The 24,688-nt window shown below is 43.9% G+C and overlaps 2 protein-coding genes across 3 annotated transcripts in view; both read left to right on the forward strand.

The window, feature by feature from the left end:
- LOC306712114 (forkhead box protein J3-like) overlaps window positions 1–11,345 on the forward strand; it is a gene marked incomplete at its 3' end in the record, with an annotated part of 44,447 nt that extends 33,102 nt beyond the window's left edge. The window contains exons 8-13 of the mRNA XM_079181222.1: window positions 2,648–2,858; window positions 6,023–6,301; window positions 7,725–7,814; window positions 9,214–9,486; window positions 9,998–10,099; window positions 11,221–11,345. Coding sequence (XP_079037348.1) covers window positions 2,648–2,858; window positions 6,023–6,301; window positions 7,725–7,814; window positions 9,214–9,486; window positions 9,998–10,099; window positions 11,221–11,345 — 1,080 coding nt within the window. The remainder of the gene's footprint in view (window positions 1–2,647; window positions 2,859–6,022; window positions 6,302–7,724; window positions 7,815–9,213; window positions 9,487–9,997; window positions 10,100–11,220) is intronic.
- Window positions 11,346–14,349: 3,004 nt separating this feature from the next.
- Window positions 14,350–24,688, forward strand: pdpn (podoplanin; the record flags this gene model as incomplete). 2 transcript variants are annotated; one of them, XM_079169727.1, is made up of 4 exons in its annotated part: window positions 14,350–14,760; window positions 20,482–20,949; window positions 21,321–21,429; window positions 23,074–24,688. In XM_079169727.1, exons 1-4 carry the CDS (start codon window positions 14,697–14,699, stop codon window positions 23,078–23,080), a joined length of 648 nt encoding a protein of 215 aa, XP_079025853.1. In that variant the 5' UTR covers window positions 14,350–14,696. The 2 variants fall into 2 exon arrangements, with proteins under 2 accessions (XP_079025853.1, XP_079025854.1); XM_079169728.1 differs by lacking the exon at window positions 23,074–24,688 and having other exon boundaries at window positions 21,321–21,433.

A 24,688-nucleotide genomic window follows, 5' to 3' on the forward strand; every position in this document is an offset into this window, starting at 1 on the left:
GTCTACCAGCACTAATAAATGCTTAACCTGTAGCAAATGCTGGTATTTTTTCATCGAAGTGCCTCGGTCGAGCAAAAAATGAAACATCAGAGTCATCCCTCTTCGTGTTGACGGTTCACCGGCTCTGATGAATATGAACGATGCCTGACCACTCCAGAATTAAAGACTTTGAGAAAAAGGGGCAACATTTTGTACAATAAAATCCAGATTAATTAATACATGTTCAAGCCTGCAGTTACACACTTAGATTTTCTTGTCTCTTTGCCATTTACTGCACTCACAGACTCGCACACAGCGAGGTTTATTTGTATCAAGGCGTCTCATGTCACCTACTGTAATGGTGCCTACGGGCTTGGCCGACGTAAAGTACACCCGGGACTTGGCAGGCCACGGGCCAGATGTGTGTGAGACGATAACAAGTTGCCTTTTTATAAAGGAAACTTATCACGACAAACAATTTATCCCCAGCTAATCAATTGCAGAAAATATGGCTGGAGAAGGAGTCCATTTTATAACAAAAGCTCAATTTAAAATGTCACAGGTTCAGATGCAAACAGGTTTTACTTAAATTGGCAGCTGGACACTATTTTAAAAAACAAAAGTTGACTGAAGATCTCAGTTGTTAATGGGGACTTTTGCATTTCACATTTTGCATACACCATTTTTAAGGCCAGTCTCAGCCCAAAAACAAAATGATAGGAGTGCTGAGAAGTCCCAACTCTTTATTGTTTTTCCCTTGTAACAGCTGCTCACCTTTTTACCATCAATCACTTTGCCCCACTCACCTCCCACCTGCATTAGCAAAGGTCAGTGCAATCTCATCTCGTTAACCTCTCATTTCTGGAGGCCGTCTTTTGTTTTCCTCCTCCCTGCATCGTCTCCTCCATCCCTCGCCCTCCTCCTCCATCGCCTCAGACCTCATCTGCGGTTTGGTCCGGGGGGGGGATCGGGGTTAGTTCTGCCTCATTACCTGGCACAGGTGATACCCCCCTAACTGACGGTGATTACTAGTGGCATCGCTGGCAGCGATCTCAACGACACCAAGTTAGTTGACGGAGAGGCATCCATTACTGGGTTGGAGGTAGACGTGTGGGGGATGCGTCATGCTAAGTCGGCTTATATATCGGGCGGAGGCACACTGATCACAGCAAATTGCTTGTGTTTGCTGGGTGGAGGGTGAGGAAGATGACAGCTAGGATGAGACGATTGAGGGTAGAGGGAGACAGGCAGCAATCACTATAGGAGACAGAAAATTGAAGCAGTGGATTTTGTTTTTGTGTGTTCATACGAAAAGGAAATTAGTGCCAGCCAAGATTCCCTTGTAATTGCGTGAAATTGAATTTGGTATGATAATCCGAGCGAATAAAGAAAAAATAATTTGTTAAATAGAATTAATGTGAAAATTTAATTTGAATGGTACAATTGGAAAATAAATTAAGTTTCTTGAAACTGAATGTGATAAGTATTGAATGTTACTTTTTATCCGTTTTACGATGCAGCTCTCCCAATTTAAATTCAGGTTTCTCCATTTAGACAGGTTGCAGCCCACACCAATGTGTGTATGTGTGTGTGTGTGTGTGTGTGTGTATATATACACACAGTCCATATAAACATTTGCTGCTCATTAAATCTGTGCAGTTACTTGGTTCCTTCCACCTCTACAGCCTCCTCCCGTATTAGCTTGTAGCTGTTCGTTATGTGTTTTAAATACAGTATGTGTTCATGTAAGTCGGGGGGTTGTGAGCTCAGGGACAGTCTGTGTCAAGCTTGTGATATGTGTCAAAGCATCACAGAGCCACTCCGCCAAACTGAGACTGTTGCTATAAAGCAATCCTTGGTCTGCTCCCAAACTACCTGTGTGTCTGCGTCAGGCAGAAAAGTGTCGGACAATACTCCTCGCGCTCTCAGGACTTCTTTATGCTCACTGTCCCAAATGCCAGAACGGAAATGGGAAAAAGGGCTTTTGTGTACTCTGCACCCTCATCATGGAATATGTTGCAGAATGATTTAAAACTCAAAGAACTGATATCACTTCAATCTAAATTGAAAGAAATAGAGGCAGGTTCCCAAAAATGTCAATGTTTTTCTAAATTAACTCGGTTACGTCAGTGTCTCTTAACTTTTAGTTTCTTTTAACGAGTCTTGTTCTGTGTTTTCTGTCTGTAACTTTGTGTTTCTTATGTTGCTGCCTGTCTCGGCCAGGTCTCCCTTGAAAAAGAGATTTTTAATCTCAATGGGACTCACCTGGTTAAATAAAGGTTTGTATAAATAAATAAAAGAAAAGAAATGATGAGAACCTCGAATTTTGTGTCATGACTGAACAGTTACCGACCAGGAATGTGCACATCGCCCTGTTTTATTTGTGACTGTGGTGCTTTAACGGATGATGTTTCTGTTTGTTTCTGATAAAAACCCGGACCCCCCGGTACTCCCATTGTACCGGCGCAGTGCCGTTATTGGTCTTATTGAAATATGTTTTTTTTTGATGCAGTGCCGATGTCTGTCTGACCGCAGGCTTTACACTTTGAGCTGCCGTGTGAATTCAGCCTTTGATGTATTTTTTTCAAGCCGATTCCTTCATTGATGTATTTTTTTAGTTTTTACCTCTCACAGCCTCTACGTCTGTTCCCTCTCCTCTGTCTTGAAGGTGAATAGCCACTCAGAGCCTTCGTCCCAGTCCCTGAGCCTCCAGCAGCCCGCCCAGCCACCGCCGCCGCCGCCTCCCCCACAGCCCCAGTACGATCTGCCCGTCCTGGAGTCCCGGGACAAGCAGCTCTGTTTCTCAGACTTCGAGGACCTCAGCTCTTCTTTCCGCAGTCTGTACAAGTGCGTCTTTGAGCAGTCCTTCTCACAGCAAGGTGGGTGTCGACCCTCATTTTGCATGTGGATTAGTGTGTGTCTGTTCATGTGTTCCCGTCAAACATACTAATTGACGCATGTGTTGTCAGGAAAAAACAACAACTTGTAAACCTCTATGTGATGCACATAATTAGCTGTCAGGCTTAAGCTCCCAATGAAATGCTAAGAATTTAACATTGCTGTCACAGCAGTAAAAGCATTCCAGTATTAACCTCCATCACACTCTACTCCTACTCCATTGTATTTTAATAAACAACCTGTTGTTCCGCATATCTGCGTTTTACGACTCGCTCAGTCAAATGAGTAAAGGCAATTAAGAGGAAGAATTCTACAGAAGAAGGAAGAAAAACTCACAAACGCATCCGCAGTCGAGCGGAGCAAAGGGCTTTGCAGCTTTGATAGCAGCTAATTAGATTGGTTCTACAGTTTGTGAAGCATCTTGCTAATTGCATCCTGAAGCTTTCAGGTCACCAGGCCTCGTTCCACTTCGACCCCCCCCACCCTCCTATCACCTTCCCTCTCCCGCTTTCGTCTCCACACACACATCCACGTAAGTTATGTAACTTGTGGAGATTGATGCGCTCTGTTGAGCTCAATAGCTGCTGCCTGTATTCACAGTCTGACAAGGTCCCCTTCACTTTGCGGTCAGGGGTGCACACGCAGAAAAGATAAGACGGTGAGGATACTAGTTGGGGGGGGGGGGGATGATACAGACAACTCAATAAGAAAGTGAATAAGAACATGGATTTACTGGATACTTGAAAGGGTCCCTGAGGTGTGAGGCTTAGCAGGAAGTCACAGTATTTGAGTCACAATGAGTCACCCAGACAGCGGAGCTCATCGCCTCCTTTGAAAAACTACAGTGAGTCTAAAGACCGCACACCAAACTGTAAGTGACTCAGGTCAGTTCGAACAATGGAGACAAAATGAACATCAAATGAATAATGTCAGGGGTTATAAAGGACTCACGATACAAGCGTAACAACTCCCTGACGGCAGGAGGGGAAAGTCACTCACTAAGATGTGCTCAGATAGCCTCGGTGTGATTTGTTGGTCAGAAAAAGAAAAACTCAAGTCCCTCTGTATCACTCCTCTGATGTTTGAAGAGATCTTAACAGTCACTGCTCGGGCATTCTCTGTCTTTTAGTGATAAGCAATGAAACAGCAGATAAAAGAAAAGGTCCAAAGACTCTCGACAAAAGAGATAAATGTAGTTATGGAAAGGAAATAAGTTTCTGACGATAGTGCACTCTCTGCTGGCCACACCTATGCATCATCTCTGTTTCTATATTTAACCAGTATTGATTGTTGAACACCGTAACTGTGAAACTCCTTTACATTTAACTCGACTTACATTACATTTAAAGGAGCAGTGCGTAACATTTAGGGGGATTAATTGGCTGAAATGGAATATGATATTAATAACTATGTGCCTGAAACTAAGAATCGTTGTGTTTTCCTTAGCTTAGAAAAAGACATTTATATCTACATAGGGAGCGGGTTGTCTTCCACGGAGTCCGCCATCTTGTACCGCCATGTTTCTACAGCAGCCCAGAACGGTCAAACCAAACACTGGCTCTAGAGAAAGCCTTTAGCGGTTGTTTTTAATCTGAAGGAGGTAGGTTTTCGTACCATAACCCTGGTATCAAACGTGCTACGGTGCTGAATTATTAAAGACCGGAGTTTTGATAAGCTCCAACGTTACTGGTGTTTATTTACTATCACGCTGCAGCGAGCATCTCCTCTGCTGTGTCGGGCTGAGCTCATCCAACTACACACACACACACACATAGACACAAGCACACAAACACATGAAGGCGTCAGCGAGCAAAGATGCCGCGCTGGAGACCGTGAAGTGAACCAGATGAAGTGAAGAATACTGGAGTTGAAGGCAATTACGCTTGTTACTGTCGGTGCAATAAAATATTTGTGAGTAAAAGCCAAAACTCAATCAATACATCTGTTCAACAAGCATTAACATGTAAACGAAAGTGAAACCTAATTCAATCGGCTCTGTCCGCAGTCTCATCCACCTCATCTAGTCTCATATGTTGACACAAGCACAGCACGCACGCTAATGCTCAGCTAACAGCTCATTTTTATAAACAAGCTCAAACTGGAGCAGTGTGTATGTAGTTTGTTTGTCTTAGTTTGTTTTTGTACATTTCTCTGCTGGCTGGGAGGAAGCAGCCAGGAGGACAGAAGACCGGAGGAATGACTGATACTGACTGATGATTGTGTTCTTCATTCTCTAAATATAATGTATGTAAGTATTGATAAGAGTAGCTCCTAGTTGTACTAAAATCCTAGAGATATCTGTCCCGATATCTGTCCCTACACATTGTTCCTTTAAATAATAATAACTTGCATTGTACTACTGCCCAAAGGGTGGCTACTTTACAGTTACTGCAGCTTCCAGTGTCCATGATGGAGTGTAAAGGAGATTCAATTAAAAGCCATTGACAAGAAAATCCTGTATCGTTGAAATGTGTGTGGTTTGTGAAAAGGAACGATGTTTGGCACCCAGCCACCCACAGCCCAACAACTGGACAGAAAAAAAGAAAAAAGTAATTGGTTTGTCTATTAACTGTTGCAACAATCTCTTACTCTGGTTCGGTCAAAATAAACCTGTGAGTTAGATGTGAGAATATACTTTACTTTCCCCGCTGTGTCTCTCGGCCCGCTGAGCAGTGGCTCACCATCTTCAGAGATAACCCAGACCATTAAATTAGTTGAATGAAAAGCCACAAAGCATCCAAAAAATCACCCAAAAACTGTAGCCCTACTGTGTGATGGGCATGAGGAATATTCCGTTATGATATATACGCATCAGGAAGTAAACCATAAAACACGTCAATGTAAGCGCTCCTCAGTGCCGTGGCTCAGGTCACACACTGGTTTGCCAAAAATAACCTTTTGAGTGGCATGAAAGCAAGAGAGTGTCGTAGACGGTCCGTAGCTGGTGACGCTGAAACATGAGTGGGTGTAAATGTGTGGGGGGAAAAGCTGCAGAAATACCTTGGTCAGATTAAAAGGGCAACGTGAGATGGACGGCAGTTGAGGGTTTAATGTGCATGTATATTCGACAGAATTGTTGTCGTTTTCTTGTTTGCTGTCCTCGCCCGTGATATCTTTGGTCTTTGTCTGTCTTGTTTTTTTCCAGCAGGTTTGATGGGTATGCCTGGTGACTCCAGCCAGCAGGCCCGGACCGCCTGCTCCTACCAGCACTCTCCTGGTGCGGGAAACGGCGTCGGCCACCACCACCAACACAACCACGGTCAGACGTCACACCACCCCCACCACCCTCAGCAGCACCTCTCCCCTCACTCCACCCACAGCCAGCACCAGGCGCACGGTCAGCATGGCCAACACCAACAGCACCCGGCTCACTCCCAGCAGCACCCGTCTCTCTCCCACCAGAGTCAAACCTGCCCCTCAACAGGTGAGAACAGAGCCGCGGTTTTTTACGTTATACGGTTTTCATGTGCAGGCGTTGGAAATTTCTGGCTCTGATGACAACTAGTGCACAGTATCAAAAAAGACAAAACATCATACTACTTTGAAAGACGCTATAAACATAAAAACATTCCACCAAAAAAAAGTTTTCCTTAGCAACATGCGAAACCCCGAGTTATTGAACAATAACAATCTTGTGATTGAGAAATCACATTGTTTCCATGAGTTATGGCTATTGTTGATATGCACATCATATTGCACTACGTACTGAGCATATCGTATAGAGTATCAATACAAGCAGCTGAGTGGGAGAACCGCTAACATCAGTCTCCTGGGTGTAATCGCAACTTTAGAAGGGTCCACAAACTGGAAATATAATCCAACATCAACATTCGTAATGTCAATGCAGCTATTTCTCTGCTCTGCTGCAAACCTTTTTGCTGATTCTTTTGTGTGAAAGGAAGCCACAAAGTGTATGGTGTAGTTTATTGTCTCCTAGATATTGATGCTGTTCAGCAGCGAACAATGATTCTTCTCCCCCCCCGACTCCCAAAGCAACATTGGTGTAAATACAATTCACCTTAAACATCCGAATAGGCTTGTCTCGGCACGGACTCATTGCATTTATATTATATTCTTTCCTCTGTAAGGTCCCAGAGCATTTGGTATTATGAGGCTGTGCTGATACAGACAGGCATCTCCAAAGCTTCACCGAGGCTTGTCCTGCTCATATTCCCAGTCTTTGTTATTCTTTCTGGGTTGTTTTTTTTCCCTTTGTGTCTCCTTTGTGGCAACACAGCTCTCAGACCAAAAAAGGTACTCTTCAGATATTATTTATCTAGGTTAGTATTCCCCTCAACCAGGCAGAGGATGAGTGAAAGCAATCCCTCAGTCTTTGATCCACGGCATCCGAATGTGTTGTTGTTTAGTTTGCGGTGGTGAAGGCGGTGGAAGGCATCTTCCTTTATTTTGTTCTACCGAAAGCAAACCTGTGGCTGGCATTTTTCAATGGGAAGTCACACCACCTTGTGGTTGACTGCAGAACTTTACTGAGATTTTTTAATCTGGATTAGTTCAGATCATTTAACACTGATCACACTGAGCTTGTATTTATTTTAGTGTTGAAACAATTAGTTGACACTTTGATAACTGATTCATTTCGCTTTCATTTATAATTGTAAATTAAACGATTTTGTAGATGTTGTGATGTCCTCAATTTACAAACGACTGAACAACAACATTTTTGAACGTGTGTGTGTGTGTGTGTGTGTGTGTGTGTGTGTGTGTGTGTGTGTGTGTGTGTGTGTGTGTGTGTGTGTGTGTGTGTGTGTGTGTGTGTGTGTGTGTGTGTGTGTGTGTGTGTGTGTGTGTGTGTGTGTGTGTGTGTGTGTGTGTGGTCTCTCGCCCAGACTGGTACCCCAACCTGGACTGGCTGAAGGAGAGCTGCCGTATTGCTACCAGCTACAACTGGGCTGATGTAGACCTCTCCCCGTTTCAAGGTAACACACATCCTGTAAACACACACACACACATCACCAAGAGTCGTGGTGCCATCAGTGTAAACAGCATCTGAAATGATGAAGCTGTCTACTGCAGCCTGTTTTGACACAGTGAGAATTAATATAATGCTTATTATGCCGATCAGTTACTTTGATTAAACCATTACGATTCCTCTCTGAGCTTTCATATACATTCGCCCTTGAGGCCCAATATAATAACATCCAGTGTTGTAATAGTAGCCCGAATAAAAGTCATTATCCTGCATCTGAGAGGTTGCTCTCTGTTTCTCTCTGTCTCTCTCTCTCACACACACACACACACACACACACACACACACACACACACACACACACACACACACACACACACACACACACACACACACACTGTCTCCCTCCCTTCCAGTTGTATGATGTGAATAATCCAATTAGGCCCCGGCTCAGTAACAGCCTCTTATCACGGTCAGCACACAAAGCCGGCAACATCCACACACGATGGATGGAGATGGCTGGTCTTACAACACACGGGCCCCGCTGCCGCTCTCTTTCTCTCTCGTTTTCTTTTCCTGCGGCGCTTGACCTCCCTCACGCCGTCGTAATGCCATCCTTCACCGCCTCTGGCTCACCTCCAACGAGCAAAGGCCGAGCGTCTCGTCTCTGTCGACACCAGGCGCGATGGGAATTTGATTTTTTGGGAAATATCAGACAGCAGGTTGTGAATGGAAACTGAGGTTTGTCTTTGTTTGAAGAAGAGAAGGTGTTATTCAGGGTCTCGTTCTCCGTCTCCAAATGTGAACAGGCATGTTGTCAAAGTGATGGTCAGCGCTTGTAATTTAGGTGGAACAATAGTGACAGTACATTTTACATTAGTTGGATGTTAATTACGTGGGATTTGGGGTTTCTGATATGAAGTTTTTCTCTTAAGGTGCTTGGAGTGTTTGTCTGGAATAAGTCATTTCTGACTGAAGCATTGTTATTCTAATGTAAAGGACATGTTACTGTCGATACTACTTATCATACTACTTACTACTTATTCTTTATATATTAATAACTTTTTAAATCCTGGATTTGCAGCGTTTACACTCAAAGAACATTATTTTTATATTATAGCTAAGATCCTGAAAAACCAAATATGTCATGTGAATAAGATGATGCAAAAGACCAGATCTGGTGCAACTGTGGAGCCATAGAAAGGCCAACTTTTATTTGATTTAATATTTTACATTTAATGAGTGTGATGTAGCTTCAGTGAACGATTGTAACAGACAGAAATTGCAGGTGAAGCTGTTTTACAGTCAAAATAAAAGTTAGAAATGTAGATATTAAAACAATCTAATATTGAAGCTGTGAGATATGTGGAACATTCAGGTCGATCTTTGTCTCTCTGTCGGTCTGCCAGGTCTGAAGGACAGCATGCGGCAGGCTGAGCTCAACAACTGGTCGCTGGACGCCGCTCAGATGGCCGACCTGTGCTCCTCCATTAACCAGTTCTTCACGGCTACGGGGGTCATCCCCCCGGTGGGCGCCGCCCACCCACAACCTCAGGTCCCGCACCCGACCCCACCTGGAGCACCGCAGCACCCGGCTCAGCCGCACGGCGCGATGCACCCAAAGGCCAGCCAGCACAATCAGCACGGGCAGCACAACCAACATCACCAACACATCAGCACGGGTCAGCAGACAGAGCAGGGTTTGAAGATACAAGATACAAAAGCTGTATATTTATGAGTTTATCTCACTTGTTACTCCAGCTGTCAGATGAATGTAATAGAGTAAAGACATAAAATATTTCCCTCTCCTTATTAAGAACGGTATTTTAAACCTCCCACCTTTGACTGTCGGCATTCTCTTGCAAGATTTCTGCACTTTCTCGCTGTGACGGGAGCGGAGTTACAGTCTCTCCCCTCACCGTGCCATTGTTTTCATTATTATAGATTTACAAGAGAATTGTGGATGTTGTCGGCTTCATGGCAGCTGGAGTAAGGATATGGAGACGAGGAGACATTTCACCAGTGGGAATTCCAGCCCAATCTGTAGGATTTCTCAAGCTTAGCATAATATGGCAGTAAAACTGTGTGCGCAAGCGATCGCAGCTCGTGTTCTGCAGAGTCGCATAGGCATGTGTGAAAGCCGGGATACTAATCTGACAGTTAGTCATTGCCCTTTTGTCTGTTCTCCCACAGGGAACATGTACATCGACTCGAGACAGAGCATTTCCTCTCTGATGGGCCCACCAGGGTACCCACACATGCCTCCCATGAGCAACACGGCTCCCACCATGACAGGTGACTGCTCCATCGCTCTCTTAGCAGGTCAGGAGGAGCAGGTGGAAGTGAAGAGTGTATGTGTGTATGCAGGTTTATATCAATGCGTGTGTGTGTGTGTGTGTGTGTGTGTGTGTGTGTGTGTGTGTGTGTGTGTGTGTGTGTGTGTGTGTGTGTGTGTGTGTGTGTGTGTGTGTGTGTGTGTGTGTGTGTGTGTGTCAATATCAGAATTTCACTAGTAGTCGGTACAACATCAGTATTTGATACTAGTAATATGGAGTAAAACCAAGATGCAATTTCACACATTAACGTTCTTAAAAAGCAGAAAGAACCTATAATTCATAGTTTTTTCATTAAGGTTGGTAGATTTCACCATATTTATTAATACGGTTTAATCTGTGCATTGACTACAAACTATAAATATACAAGGGAGTCACAGACTGGCTCAGAGAATTAACAAAGGTTTACTCCAGCAATTTAGTACTGCATTGATTTTCAGTCTCCAGTATGGTTCAAACTGCAAAACAACTGGATCCTACATTCCCCATGACTCAAACGATGCCCCTTGTAATTTTCTCAGACTTGACAAAGCTCCTCCAGAGTCACAGAAAACATTATACGACTGTTTTTACGGGCTAGTCGCACTAGCCATGACTAGTACAGTGATCTTCATGTATACAATCAGTGGCGTGCCCCTTTAAGACAAATTGTTGTCTCAGCCTCATGAAGATACAATAGCTTTTATTTCATTGGATTAAATTACGAGTTGTCCATGCCATTTTGTCCACCCTCTATATTTGTTTTGAAATTTTAATTACAACAGTGTGTAAATGCTAAATGTCATGCATCTCCCCGATAGGACAGCCATTTGTTTCTAAGTGGACGAGGATTTAAGGCGTGGTGGATTGTTTGATGTTTTACAAGGATTTCTATGGTTTTGGACTTTTCCGCTCGCTGCTGCTGCTGCCTGTGACATGATTGGCTGCCAGAGAATTTTCTAGTCAAAATCTCAGTTTCCTATTCTTCACCTGACAAATACGTAATACAGATACAGTATGTGATGCAGAAGTGGCACTGAAATGTCACTGGGTGTGCAACAGTATCTTCTAGTCTTTAGGCTTCTGCTTTCCCTCCACGTTCAGGTCATCTCAGCCAGCTGAGTCAGCAGCAGCAACAACACAGGCTGCCTCTGGGACACTTCCAGGTGAGACGCATGCTCGCCGCAGACGACATCCAGGACGACTTTGACTGGGACTCCATCGTCTAAACTTAGCCGTAGTTGGAGACTGAGAGAGAGAGAGAGAGAGACGTGATGACAGGTGAGGTATGGAACTAGCCGAAAAACCTTTCACCTGTGTGAAAAAACAGAAGACAATCCAACAGAAAACAAACCGAAAGTCATTTTTCTGATCTTGCTGCCCCCCCCCTGTTACAAGTGGATGTTGAGTCTAAAGACAATCATTCAAAACAATGAGACTTACACAGGATTGGACCAAGCCGAGATGCAAACACACATCGTCCAAAGCAAAAATGAAGTCTGAAGCTCTCTGAATTGTCTCATGTTGTGTCCCCCCAGTGCCAACAGGGTTACACGTCGCCAGCGTGTTGTCAAATCGTCTGTGAATTGTTTTCTTTTTGTTTTCTTAAATCTGTTTCCTGCTAAAAGCTTGTGTGCCATGTCTGCAAAGTCTCAGCGCCTGTGCCTGAAATGAATAGAAACGTTGTCTTTTTTCCAAACTCCCTGCAGAAAATCCTCTCTCACACACATTCAACACACTATTTCATCCTTTCCTCCTCGTAACATCTCTTTGTTCACTCTAATACTGGGCATCTGTGTTCGCTCTTTACAGCTACAGTTAGAAGGATGATTTATGAAGAAGAAGGAAATGATTGTGCAGCTGTTCAGTGGTGGTTGAGTGAAGCACCACCTGCTGGTTAAAACAGGCACCATTATAGCTTCCTTTGCCCAAAAAAGTTCTATGCACCACAATCTGCTCTTTCTTCATGTTTGTTCTTTCGCATCGGAAACCAAGTCTAAACTTTTATTTTAAGTGTCGTCATTGTGTGTGTGTGTGTGTGTGTGTGTGTGTGTGTGTGTGTGTGTGTGTGTGTGTGTGTGTGGAACAGTCCATGGTGCCATGTCCTCAGGGTGTTTACATTCATAAACCACGTCAGACCAACACAAAGCCATTTACATCTCTGTACATTAGGTTACTGTGTGTTGTTCGGTGCCGTCAGTGATCATTTCCAGTGAGCCTCCTGGTGACTGTGGTCAAAAGGTTTCAAATCTTCATTTGTCAGCTTATAAGCTAACTGAAAATACTGTGGAATGGGCTTTTCAGTTGCTCAAACAACAAACACTAATTCAAATGAAAATGAGATGCTGGGGCTAGACTTGGACTTTGTCAACGACGATCAGATATAATTCAGTGTTTCAAGGTTTTATAATTTTGAGAAAGTGCATATCAATTATGACCCGGCATGAGAAGGTCGGCCGTGATTTCAAGATGCATCATTTGGGAGACGACGAGCAATTTTTGCACAACACCAAACTTGATAGCATCTAGTGAACAGAAATAAAAGAAAACCGTGAACATTATATTTCTTTGTTTCAAAAGACATTTAAAAAAAGAAATAAAAAATAGATCAGCAAAGGAGCAAAAAACTAAACAAAAGTTTAAAATGCTCAACTTTTCTTACTGTGATGTTTAATTTCGTCTGTGTGTACAAGTGTGTATAGTCTTCTCAGATTTCATTGAGCATACAGCTCCGTACAGCTCAAAAAATATACATGAGAAATAAAAAAGTAATTTGTTTGTATTACGTGGGTACAAAGTGAAATTTGGGACCTTTTTAAAGTGCTCTTTCTTTTTGGAAGATCTCAGTGATTGTTCGAATGGTCTAAACAAGGTCTCATAGTAAAAAAGAAAAAAAAATGAGAAATACTCTTTATTATTGCCATTAAATGCTGTATTACAGTGACCAGCATATATATCTTGTATGTTTGTGTGTTGTTGTCCATGTAAATAACAGTATGTTACTCCTATGTTTGCCCTTGAAAAACACAGACTGAAAAAAAGAAAACAGCAAATGGAGAGAAAGTATTTTGTTATCTGTCCTTCAGGAGACACAGTATGTACATATCTTCAGTATATTGTAAATAAGTGACAAAAAAAAAAAATGGCATTGGCGTTTTGTGTGTTATAAATAATCTGTGTATGGCAGTTTAACAGTTCAAATCTGTTTCAGTGTTTATTAAAATGTCATCAACCATTTTTACTGCGCAAACCTCACATCTGCTGTCGTTATTTAATCAGTTGTCGGCCTGTTTGAATTAACGGACAAGTTGCTATAGTGATGAACTTCTCTCTAAATCTAACACGTTGCTCCAGTCTTTTGGAGTTTGTAAAAATGAGAATGAGATTTTTTTTTTCTGGTTAAACAAAACTGTAAAAGAACAGAGAGAGACTCAGCGTTGTGCTGTTTTGACCCTTGTAGCTTGTTGTCCAACAGGTGTCAGCCTAGTGCCAAGCAACAGTTTGTTTGCCCTCCATCACATGTAAACTCGGCAGACCACCCATGTTTGCCTGTGTGAAAGTCACACGATGTTCTAACTGTATTTACGGCTCCTTTACAGCTTTTCAGGGAAACCTGTTTTAAAAGCAGCGCTCTCTTGCTTCTTGTCTGTCAGCCTCAGACGTACGTTTGCCACAAGGTTGGTGGTTTAAAAGATCAATGCAGATGCATTAAGGACGCTTGTTTCATTTACTGTTTTCTTTTTAACAGTTAGATACAGTTAAAGATGCTGATATTGAAGTCTCTCTCTCTCTCTCTCTCTCTCTCTCTCTCTCTCTCTCTCTCTCTCTCTGCTCCTAACTGTGATTTAAAGCTCTGTTTACATTTAGCTCCATTCATTCGCAGGGCATTTTCAAGGCCTGTTTCTTTAGCTTTCTAGTCGTATGAGCAGGCCAATTGTAGTTTGAAAAGCCTGTGTTGTCTTGAGAAACAAGTCAACGGTGTATTTATTGGTATTTCCAAGTGTGTTTGCATTTGTGAGCGTGTGTGCGTGATATTGCAGGGTTTGCAAACAGGAGGGTTGGCTGTGCCCCAAGACGAGAGCACGTCCTACACGGGGCTGGACCACGAGGTCTGAAACCACCTTACTGCCCCAATCCGGACTCCCTCCTCCCAACCCAACCCGCCCAGCCCACCACCAGTACCAGCACCCCTCCTCCACTCTCAGCTCAGTTACTCACACACGCTCTCTTTGCTCTCTCCTGCTGTGTGCCAGTCCCTCTCTCCCTCTCCACTTCCTCAAAGTGGCCACAGCTCCTCTCTTTTCTCTTGTCCTCTCTACATCCCTCCACCACTCTCCTTTTTCCTCTATCTATAATAGATAGCTCTGCCTGTTCGCTTCTACAAGTTAAACGGATCTCAGGCTGATACTTTCCCAAACTCCCCCTGAAGACTTTATTTTCACCTCTTTTTTTCCTTCAACCTTCCCCTCCGGAGAGGCCGGTTGGTGCGTGTCTGGCGTGTGTGAGGGCTCTGTTGTCGTGCTCTTTGCCCCGAGGGAGTCCCTAACGGTTGTGACTGGAGGAGAAACGTTATCACCACAATGAATGTTCAGCTGCTGCTCCTGTTGGCCCTGGCCGGCCCGTTCTGTGCCTTCACACATGCAAGTAAGTGAACTCTCCGCTATCACTGTCCTGCTGTTAGCACACTGTGTCCCCTCGCTCCCTCTCCCTCCATGTGCCCACCCCACACCACTCTTTGTCTGTTTTAATCCCCGTTGACTGAACAATAACACTCTGGAAGCTGGTTTCAGGAGGTAAAATACACTCCATTTCTATCTGTGTATTCATTAACTAATTAATGAGGTTCCCAAGTGCAACTGATTTTAAATACTTTTTCTATTTTTTTTCTATTTTCACTGTTAAATCATCACTTGAAACTGCTTCTGACAACTGCCGGCTGTAGCCTTTTCCAATGTTCCACTTTAGCCGATAATATCCCTGATGGAAAAGCAAAACTTTGGTCGAGGGTGTTAGTTTAACAAAGGGGAGCGACTCAAGAAAGTCTGTGTTTATTTCAACATTTTAACTCCCTCTGTCTCACTTTCTCTCTCCTTTTCACACTATTATTGAGCTCTGGAGCAAAAGTTTGATTTGCCGACACCAAAGGGAAATGTGATGTAATCGCAGGAGCTCCGCTGCCTCGTGTCTGTAAATTATTGGCACTGGCAGAGAGAAGAAAGGAATATCCTTTGGATGGCTCCCAAAAACAGTGCTCATACACTGCGAGGGAGGGATGGGGGCTGTAAACGGTAACATACACCGTACACATTTATCTGAAAGCCTATCCACTGTCGCCTCTCATTTTACCCCTGATTCTCTCATTTCTCTCCCACTGCATCTGTTTTTCTCTCTGCCTCTCTTGCTCCCCATTTACATGTTTTCCCTTTCTTCCTCTCTTTCTGCTCCCTTCCTTTTCGCCTTGACCAGCAGTGTTTGCCATGGGGAAGCAGCAGCAGGCGGGGGGGGGGGGGTGAGGCCTAAGGGAGCTGTAGGGCAGGGCAGGGCTGGTTTGCGTGAGTGTATTAATAGATAAGAGGCTCTATATTTAAGAGGGTCGTATCTAGAGAGAACTCCCGGTACGTGATGAGCTTTAAGAGGTGCCCCACCCTCTTTTACCCGCATGTTGTTAGACCATGCGGCACGCCGCCCCTTGGCATTTACCCATCTTTGGTGGGGTATCAACTTTTACCACTTAACCCCTCCTCTCCTACTTCTCCCCCGTCTCTGAACAGTCCTCCGCCTGCCTCCAACTCTCTGCCCCTGTTCGCCTGTTGGTTGAGCTCGGTGAGACTGTACCTCGGGGTTGGTGTCGGCACGAGAAGAGCAGAGAGGGGCTGGGTCTATTTTTAAACAACAACCTTTACCGGTATGGGAGACGACGTGTCTGCAACATTCCCATGGAGGTTTCCTCTGGAAGAAAAAGTCCTTAAACTTTCAGCAGGATTCTCAGCTCAGAAGGGAAACAAAGAAAATAGCTCATTTCACTACTATGCTTCACAAATGGGGGGGGGGGGGCTTTTAACTCCCTCATGCCCGCTCACTTAACTAGCAAACCCCACGTATCCTGTAAAATCCTCCACCTCCTCCCTCACTCTGCTGCCCCCCCACCACCTCCGGTCTCCTTAATGAGTTTTGTCTGCCTCTCTGGGCCTATAACGTCCCTGTCACATCTGGCTGCTGAAGGGAGAGGTCAATGCCCTTTGTCCGTGCCCACTTCTAAAAATGACTAAAATGTTGCGCTCATACTCCAAATATGAGACAAATGCTGGGAAAGAGGGACCATGAGGAAAACTAGCACTTCTCACATGAACTGAGTCTCATTTAGAGAAAAAAAAATGCTCTGTCATACTTCCAAAACTTTCCGCAAGGAGAAAGAAACATCTGTTTATGGAAAGGAGTCTGAGGCGGTTTTTGCCAGGACCAAGCCCTGGTGACTGTAGCAGGGCTTCAGAGTATGGCCCGAATCTCTCTGTGGAGATTTTTTTTTTGTGTTTGTGTCCTCTGTGAGTACTGACACAAATGTCTCATATCTCTAGCACCTACTTGTGCGGCAGGGTGAGACATGGTGCAAGAGAAAATAAGAAAAACAATAGAGCTGCTGACTAAGGAACGCTTCCACAACTGGGTGGGTGTTTTATGATGTGGGAGTTGGACTTTAAGGTGAACAAGATTTGATTTTGGGCGCCTCGTTTGAGTCCGTTCGAGGCTCTACGCTGCATGTCATCCCCTCTCTTCGCCCTGCCTTTCCTGTCTAGCTCTCTCATTATCAAATGAAGCAGAAATGCCCAAAACATAAACTTAAAAAAAAAAAGATGCTTCTTGATTAAATTGTCGGTCTGCAGTGTTTAGTTTTGTTTAAAAGTAGAGAAGAGAGTTGGGAGGCTTTGTGATGCCACAGCACGATCTTTCTATTTTGTCATTTCGCAGCGGTTGCGTTTAATGTCATCCCTGCCCGGATTCATTACATTTTAGGAATTTAATCAGACCTGTTAGGCCTAAGATTAAAGGCCCACTTGATCGAGCTCTGGACCAGTCTCTGCCACTGGCAATAGAGTCCAGATGGGACCTGTTGCATGTTGTCCAATCTGGGGGGGAAAAAAACAAAGTGTGGAGCTCGTTGTGTTGCGTCTGTGATAAGACTTACTGAGAATATTCCACTCCAGCCTGTCTCCTGCTTAAAATCCCCAGTGCGCAAGTGCATGGCACGCCCCAGTATCTCCACAGCTGACTCCTACTGGTTGAGCAGTGGAGGCTATGCTGTGCGGCATCTCGTCAAAAGTGCGTTGAGATGGGGTAGGGCGCCTATTTCTCTCACATTTCCCTCCTCCAGCGCGGCGAAAACATTCTTGGGCTCAAAAGGTGGACACACTCCCTCACACCGTCTGCACGGACCCTTCCCCTCCCACACAGGACTGTGAATTAGTAGCTCTCTCACACACACACACACACACACACACACACACAAACGGGGGGCCTCAGCGACAGCTGATTGTGATCGTAATGGATGGAAGCTGCTACTCCCTCGTATATCGTCGTGTCCCTCCCTCACTCTTTTCACTCTCTCTGCAGGTTTTATGTATGCCTGGCAAGAGTGAAGCCCCACATGGGTGCCTCCACAGCTTCTTGCTGTGTTCCCGTACAACTTCTCTTACTTTTAACTCTTTTTTTTGCCTGCCTGCCTTTTACACCTCTCTGTCCCTCCCTGTATACCTACATCCCGTCCATAAACCTTAGTTAAGACAAATGTTTAAATCATTCACGGTCACAATTACTCCATTGTTATTTGAATTACTTTCTGAAATGTTATTACAGAAAGCGCCATCACCAGTTGTTTTCTACTTGTACTTACCTCGTCTTAACTTTTCCATAATGAGTGAGAAATTTGAAGTGAGAAAGTGTGTTTCGCAATTTCAATGAATCAACCCTTTAAGGCGCAGTCAGACAGCCATAGGTTTACACACACACACACACACACATAAAAACATTCAGTATGAACTCACTTGCACTTTTATGCTTGTTAAGTGTTGATGATTTCAGGCTCTTTCATGCTTTACATGGAAATGGATGCGAGAGAGCATGTGGCCAGAATGATGTAATCGTGGGTAAAATCACCCACCAAACATTTGGAATAATAAGGACAACGCCACAGTTACATAAACGTTCTCAGTCTGGGATTGAAAGAACGGAAATAAAACTGCTTCTGCTAAACGGGTGCATGGATCTGAGTTTCCTCGCAGTGTCCCCTTAAGTTCTGAGCTTTTAATGAGTTTACACGGCGCTCGCATATCTAAAAACATCTTTGACTGGTTGAGCCAGGCTCAAACCCCCTCGTGTTGGTAGAAGTCCTCCCCAGCTTCAGGGGTCCTGTTCTGATTCTGATCCCGTGCTCCGACCCCCCTGAGGTTTAACAGAGGGTCATTTACCACTTTAACCACTACACACATCTCGCTGTGAGCAGAGACGGCAAAACCAGAGACAGACCGTGTTCACAAGGAAATCAAGCATCAGAAGGGACCCGGGGCTGTTCCCTCAGAGCTCCCCTCCACCCTATTGCTTTTCCCTTTCTTTCTCTCCGGGGATTCAGCCTTCTCAAAGGTTTCAGCTGCAACAAAACCTATCCTTAGGGAGTGGCAGGGTCATGAACGTGAGGCCGGGCGAGAAGTTGAAAGGAAAGAGAGGAGAGGGGATGTAGACTGCAACAGTCTTACTGTGTTACTCACTAAGCAGCTGTATTCACCCAGGATGGTCAGCACAGTGGGGAGGAAATGCTACTCAGAGCTAATTGTGGGAACTGTACACATAATGAAACAATTGTTGGAGGAGGAGGCGATTACCCAGCGTACGGCCCATGCTCTGTGAAGCGCAGACCATTTTATCATCACTTACAGACTTTCCAAACCAACCGTCTGAGTCGTCTTTTGAAAACCCCCTTCAGTACTCTGCCACAGTGGGAACAAATACTTTGTTATATTTATCCCGCCTGTTGCTAATGAACACGCAACACAGGACTAGGAATAACCGCGCCGGTTGTTGGACCATTCCGGGTTATTTTTACCCTTGTAAAGTATTCTCTATTATTTCAAGTATTCAGAACAATTGGAGAAAACGGAGATGATGTCAGAAAGCTAAGATTAGAAGTAAGACTCTACAGTAAGAGTGTTTTCAGGAGAGAGAAGTAGTTTTCAAGGGAAAGAAGAAGCGATTTTCAGGCCAACATGTTGTCAGTGGAAAGTTAACTGTAGACCGTAATTTTGGTGCCACATCGAAATCTACCTCCTTAATTCTGAAGCAGTGCTGTCCAGGCAAAGCTTTCAGTTGTGGCTACGAGGATGTTGAACGTGGGGTTATTGGAGGGAAATGATTAGGTTGAGCCCTGGCTGCTTCATAGTCCAGACCTTGATGAGAGACACAAGGATAAATACATGTCTTTTGGCAGATGGTAAATACAAAATGGGAGCCTCCATTTTACTGCAAGCACTGCAGGTCTTTTGAGCTCTGTCAACAACTTGATTTTACATAGTTATCATTCAAAATCGTCACTCGAGATTGATATTATACAATAATTCCACGTATCTATTTTTCAATAAAGAGAAAGAAACAAAAGCTACGAATGCTTTCAAAATATATGGCTGACATTTCCTCAAGGTGTTCAGTCCGCCATTTCATCAAACCCGCCTCCTTGAAACTGCAAATCTTCCACTTTGTGGTGTCTCCCTCACGATCGGGCGTTGATCAACCCCGCCCTCCACATGTTAAGAGGCTGAGGGTTGACGAGCCTTCCCGCGCTCTCTTCTCAGGCAGCTCACTCCACAGGAAATGAGGCAGAGGATGTGGCATGCCAGCACGCAAACACAGAGCCTTAAAGACAGGATGGAGGGGTGAGTCGGGGAGGGATGTGGATTTTATGAAGTCACGGGGTGTGCGGGTCATGCTGTCACGGTGCTGGTGATGGGAGTGTGAGAAAGAGTGAAGGTCATGCCATCACATCATTATATCGGGGAGAAATCTAAACCTTCTTGTCCTTTTGGACCTTTTTTTGGACCCATCCTGACACACCAGGGGCCTTTTCTGTGTCAGTTGCCAGTCTGGACGTAATGTAACCGGCCAAGAGGCAGAACAATGTATAAGCACGCTGTTCGGGGTCGCTATGACAAGGGGCATCCAATGTCCCTTCATATCGTCACACTTTTCAGGAAATTAACCATGAATTTGAATGAATCAGTCAAAGTGTCAAATATATACAAATGATCCACAAGAAACCGCTCGACCGGTTGTATTCTCCCATGTATACCTGCATGTGACCTCATATGTGACCTCTCTCCCCAGGCCCCACAGAGATCCCCGAAGGGCTTGATGCTGGGATCACCGAAGCTGTAGCAGGCGACGTACCTAAAGTTACAGAGGCTCCTGAAGCGGACCTAACTATTATCACTGGTCCTCCTGCAACCGAACCGGGGGCAGCCCCAGAAGTACTCGCTACAGAAGTAGTCGCTACAGAAGAAGTCGCTACAGAAGGAGTCGCTCCAGAAGAAGTCGCTACAGAAGGACTCGCTGCAACAGAAGTCGCTGCAACAGAACTCGCCACCGAGGCGGCGCCGCCCGCCGTTACATTCATCACTGAAGAGGCCGTCGTTGAAACAGAAGCCGCTGCTACTGCAGCACCAGAACTCATTATCACTGACTCTCCTGTAGTGGAGACCGCAGGCGCCACTGAGATAGTAGACGTTGCGGTCCAACCGACGGATGCTGTGAAAGTAGAGACGGAAGATGTGGTCGTTGAAGACGAGACAGAGGGTGAGGAATGTGTGGGATGGTAGCTGGCAGTAGTGTGACGGTGGTCAGTTTGAAGTCAGGTGTTATTATTGACAGAAATCATACAACAGCCTAATGTGGAGGTGAGTGTTTTTGGCAGTGCCATAAAGGGTTTAAAAGTCACATGCAGGCCTTAAATATTACTCTCTTCCATCTTTCGCTCGCGTGTCATTCTGTGTTAATCAGAGGCTATTAATCCACTCTTAGATAGAAAGATGACATTTGATTCATTCTTAGTGTGAAAATATCCCATCAAACTTTCACTGGTTCTACATATAACATTAAAACTAATCGTCTCAAAATCCAACTGAAGTCTGAAAAGAAGTGCTAACGCTTGTCTTTCCGTCCCACAGAGGGCCTGAGTTCTGGCCAGGTAGTCGGCATCGTGATTGGCGCTCTGTTGGCAATGGTCATCGTCATCGCTGTTGTGATCGCTGTGGTGAGGAGGATGGGAAAATACTCGTAAGTACCTCATCTCGAATGGTGGTTACACACACACACAAACAGCTTGAATCCATGTGAATGCTGGCAGTTATACTGATGTTGTGCAGTGAGTCATCTCCTTTGGTGTCCTCTAAATATGGAGCGAACAAAACAGCCTGAGCTTTTAGTCATCGCTGACACATCCGATGATGAAACAACACGGGCAGTGATGTAATGGATCCTGGACAGAGAGCTGTTCTGTGTGATAAGGGGGACCTGGCATGCTCAACACAAGCTGCGCAGCCATAGTTGGTCTCTGCTGTTCATGATGCTAATGATGAATGTTTCTTGTGTCACAGGTCTGCAAAGAACAAAAAACCCACCAAAAAAGACATGGTTTCTGTAAATTTCTCTATTTGATTCCTTCAGCTAATCACTTTAACCCCTTCAAGTCCATCAGGGTCCTAATTTACAGATGTGTAACAGATGTCTCTCCCCCCCCCCGCCCCCCAAAAAAAACACAGAGAAAGTTTGATGCTTGTTGCCGCTTCTGCTGACAAACAGTCCCATGGCCTTATGAGGAAAATTGGGCATTCATGATGACAAGTGAGCTTGTTTATTGACTCAGTGCCTGGCGATGTGGCCAGCAGTCATCAAGTAGCTTGTTTCATATTAACAGCTTGATTTGATCCCTACAAACAGAGGGATTGTGTTTGTCAGAAGTGGGGCAGCAACACAAAGTGTTAAACTTCTGTTTTGTTTTTTGTCTCAGGAACTAATTATCAGTCTATTTTAAAATAAAGGTTTATTTCAGAGTATATCGTCTTAAGATCTGCGCTGACTTAAGCTACATGTTGTCCGAAGACTAATCTTGTCAACTCTCATACAACCTGGCTTTAAAACAAAATGTCTCCCTTTTAAAGGTTTTGATAAACATCTCTTATGTCAACCTTTTGTTGTTTCTTTTTTGTATATCGACCTACATCTTTAATCTTTTAATTAAATCTAAAAAAACTGCTTTTTTCACCATCCATATTGTCGTCAATGTTAAATGAAAATGTACACCATTAAATGACACTAAACTCAACAAGTGTACAGATTAATAAACTTTAATATAAGTTGAGCCTCAGATACTCTACTACGGAAGCCCTAAACGGACATAATTCAAACATTTTTAATATCGTTATCTCAAGATCACTATTTGATTATCTCGTGATCTCAAGAAAATTAACTTTGTTATCTGGAAAAAAAAAACAAGACAATGAACTCGTTATTACGTGAAAACAAAGGGTTGTTCTTTCTTTCTTCTTTTATAATGTTTGGGTCAAATCAGATCGAGGGGAGGTAGAGCTACATTTCTCTTCAGATCAGAAGTCAGCTCAATCTAGACCGTTTGAAAACAGTTACAGTCGGCTGATTTGACCCACACATTTGAAGTAATAAGAGAAAACAACTTTTTTTCTCATGATATCGAATTAATTATCTTTTTATCTCAAGATAACGAAGCATGTTTTTTCGAGATCACGAGATAATCGTCTCGTGATCTTGAGATAACCGTTTTAGAAATCATGCTCGTTTAGTGCTTCCGTACCTACTGTGACTACTGTAGATTCAACGATCTCCCTTTTTCATCCACTGTCTGACTCTCTCTCTCTCTCTCTCTCTCTCTCTTTTATCTCACAGCCCTTGAAGAAAAAGTCGGCCAAGCAGCAGGAGCGCACAAAGTTCTGGAAAGCCTGAACTACTGAACTGTGACATCATTCGCGACCATTAAAACAAGCACGATACCAGAACTAAACAAATCTAACCATGACTCTGGACTGTTGCCAAAAAAAGAAGGGGAGGGAGGCTCGTGTGTGTTAATGTATGAAGTGTATGTGTGTGAGACAAGAGGGGTACATGAGCAAACATCCTCACCTCCCCCTTCCACATCCCTGACCCCTCTTAAGTGCCGCTGATTAGAAAGGCTCCCTCCCCCTACTCCCTAGGAGAGAACAAAACAAGGTGACGGCAGGATGTAGCTAGGAATTTCAGGCCTTTTTAAAAGCATTTTGTTAAGAAAAAAGAGAGAAAGAAAGGTAGGGGATTATCTGACATCTAGGCATAAAACCTCTCGCCTTTAAAGAGTGACTGATTTAGATTTGCATGGACGTTTGAGAGGACATACAAATGGATATTGCTGACAAAACAAAAGGAAATTAAACACAAATGGAAGGTGCGAGCAGTAGAGACTGCTACAAATTCCACAGGATGTATATACAATACAAAGGGACTACATAGTATACAGCTCATATAGTATACAGCATATGACAAATGCCTTTCTCATATGTTGCAGTTGCATAGGCTAGCATTTGATATTATGGAATACACAGTACATACAGGCAGGCTATTGTTGCGGCTAACAGACCTTTAAAACACCCCCCTGAGCACCAGTTCAAACATTTTTTTTTCTCATGTAGCCAGAATCCCTGACATGTTGTCCAACTGTATGAAGCACGTGTGCAGAAGTTGTTTTGACATAACACACTCATGAGCTCTGAGGGCAAGCACGGAGCTAAAAGAAAAGGCACCCTCGTTTTGCAAGAGTAACGTGACATTCTGCCCACTTTAACACTGACATATAAAAACCTAATACATATCTGTGAAATTTAGCAGAAGGGTTTGTGCCACTGTCTCTGGTATTCTCTAGGTAGTTAGGAAGACTTTAACTTTTGAAGTGCATTATTAATGTGAATTGACTGTACCTTTTAACTGCCACCCATTCCAGACAGAACAGCTTGTATGACTTGTTCCTTCTAAAGGCTTACACACAGCCCTTGGTTATTAGACATAGTGATAGCATTGTCTTGACAATGTCTTCATAGTACCTTTGTTAATAGTAAGTTTACCAGAACAGCCGTCCGGTCTTTAAATTGAGCTAACCCCTGATTGCGTGACGAGGATGACATTTTATAGTTGCACTTAGTTTTAGTGCACAGTATTAGGCAGTAATGCCCTATTTTGTTATATTTGCAATTGTAAGTGTGCTAAATGGGTGTACAAATAATGAAGTCTCAGCTTAGCTCCGCTTGCTTTACAAACTCGTTTAATATGTGCACTGAATGAGTGATGTAATGTTTAATGAAATAGGCTTTAGACACTGCAAATGTTTGCAACGACATGTCTTTGTTTCCTCTCCCCTGCTTTGCCACATATCATCGGTTCTGGGCCTTTCATTTGTGCCATCTGATTTGTTTGAACCCTTTTATTTAATTGCAGTGTTTTTGTTCATACTGTTTCAATAAAAAACTGAAAACAC

Source organism: Pholis gunnellus, assembly GCF_910591455.1.
Source record: "Pholis gunnellus genome assembly, chromosome: 2".
NCBI lineage: Eukaryota > Metazoa > Chordata > Actinopteri > Perciformes > Pholidae > Pholis > Pholis gunnellus.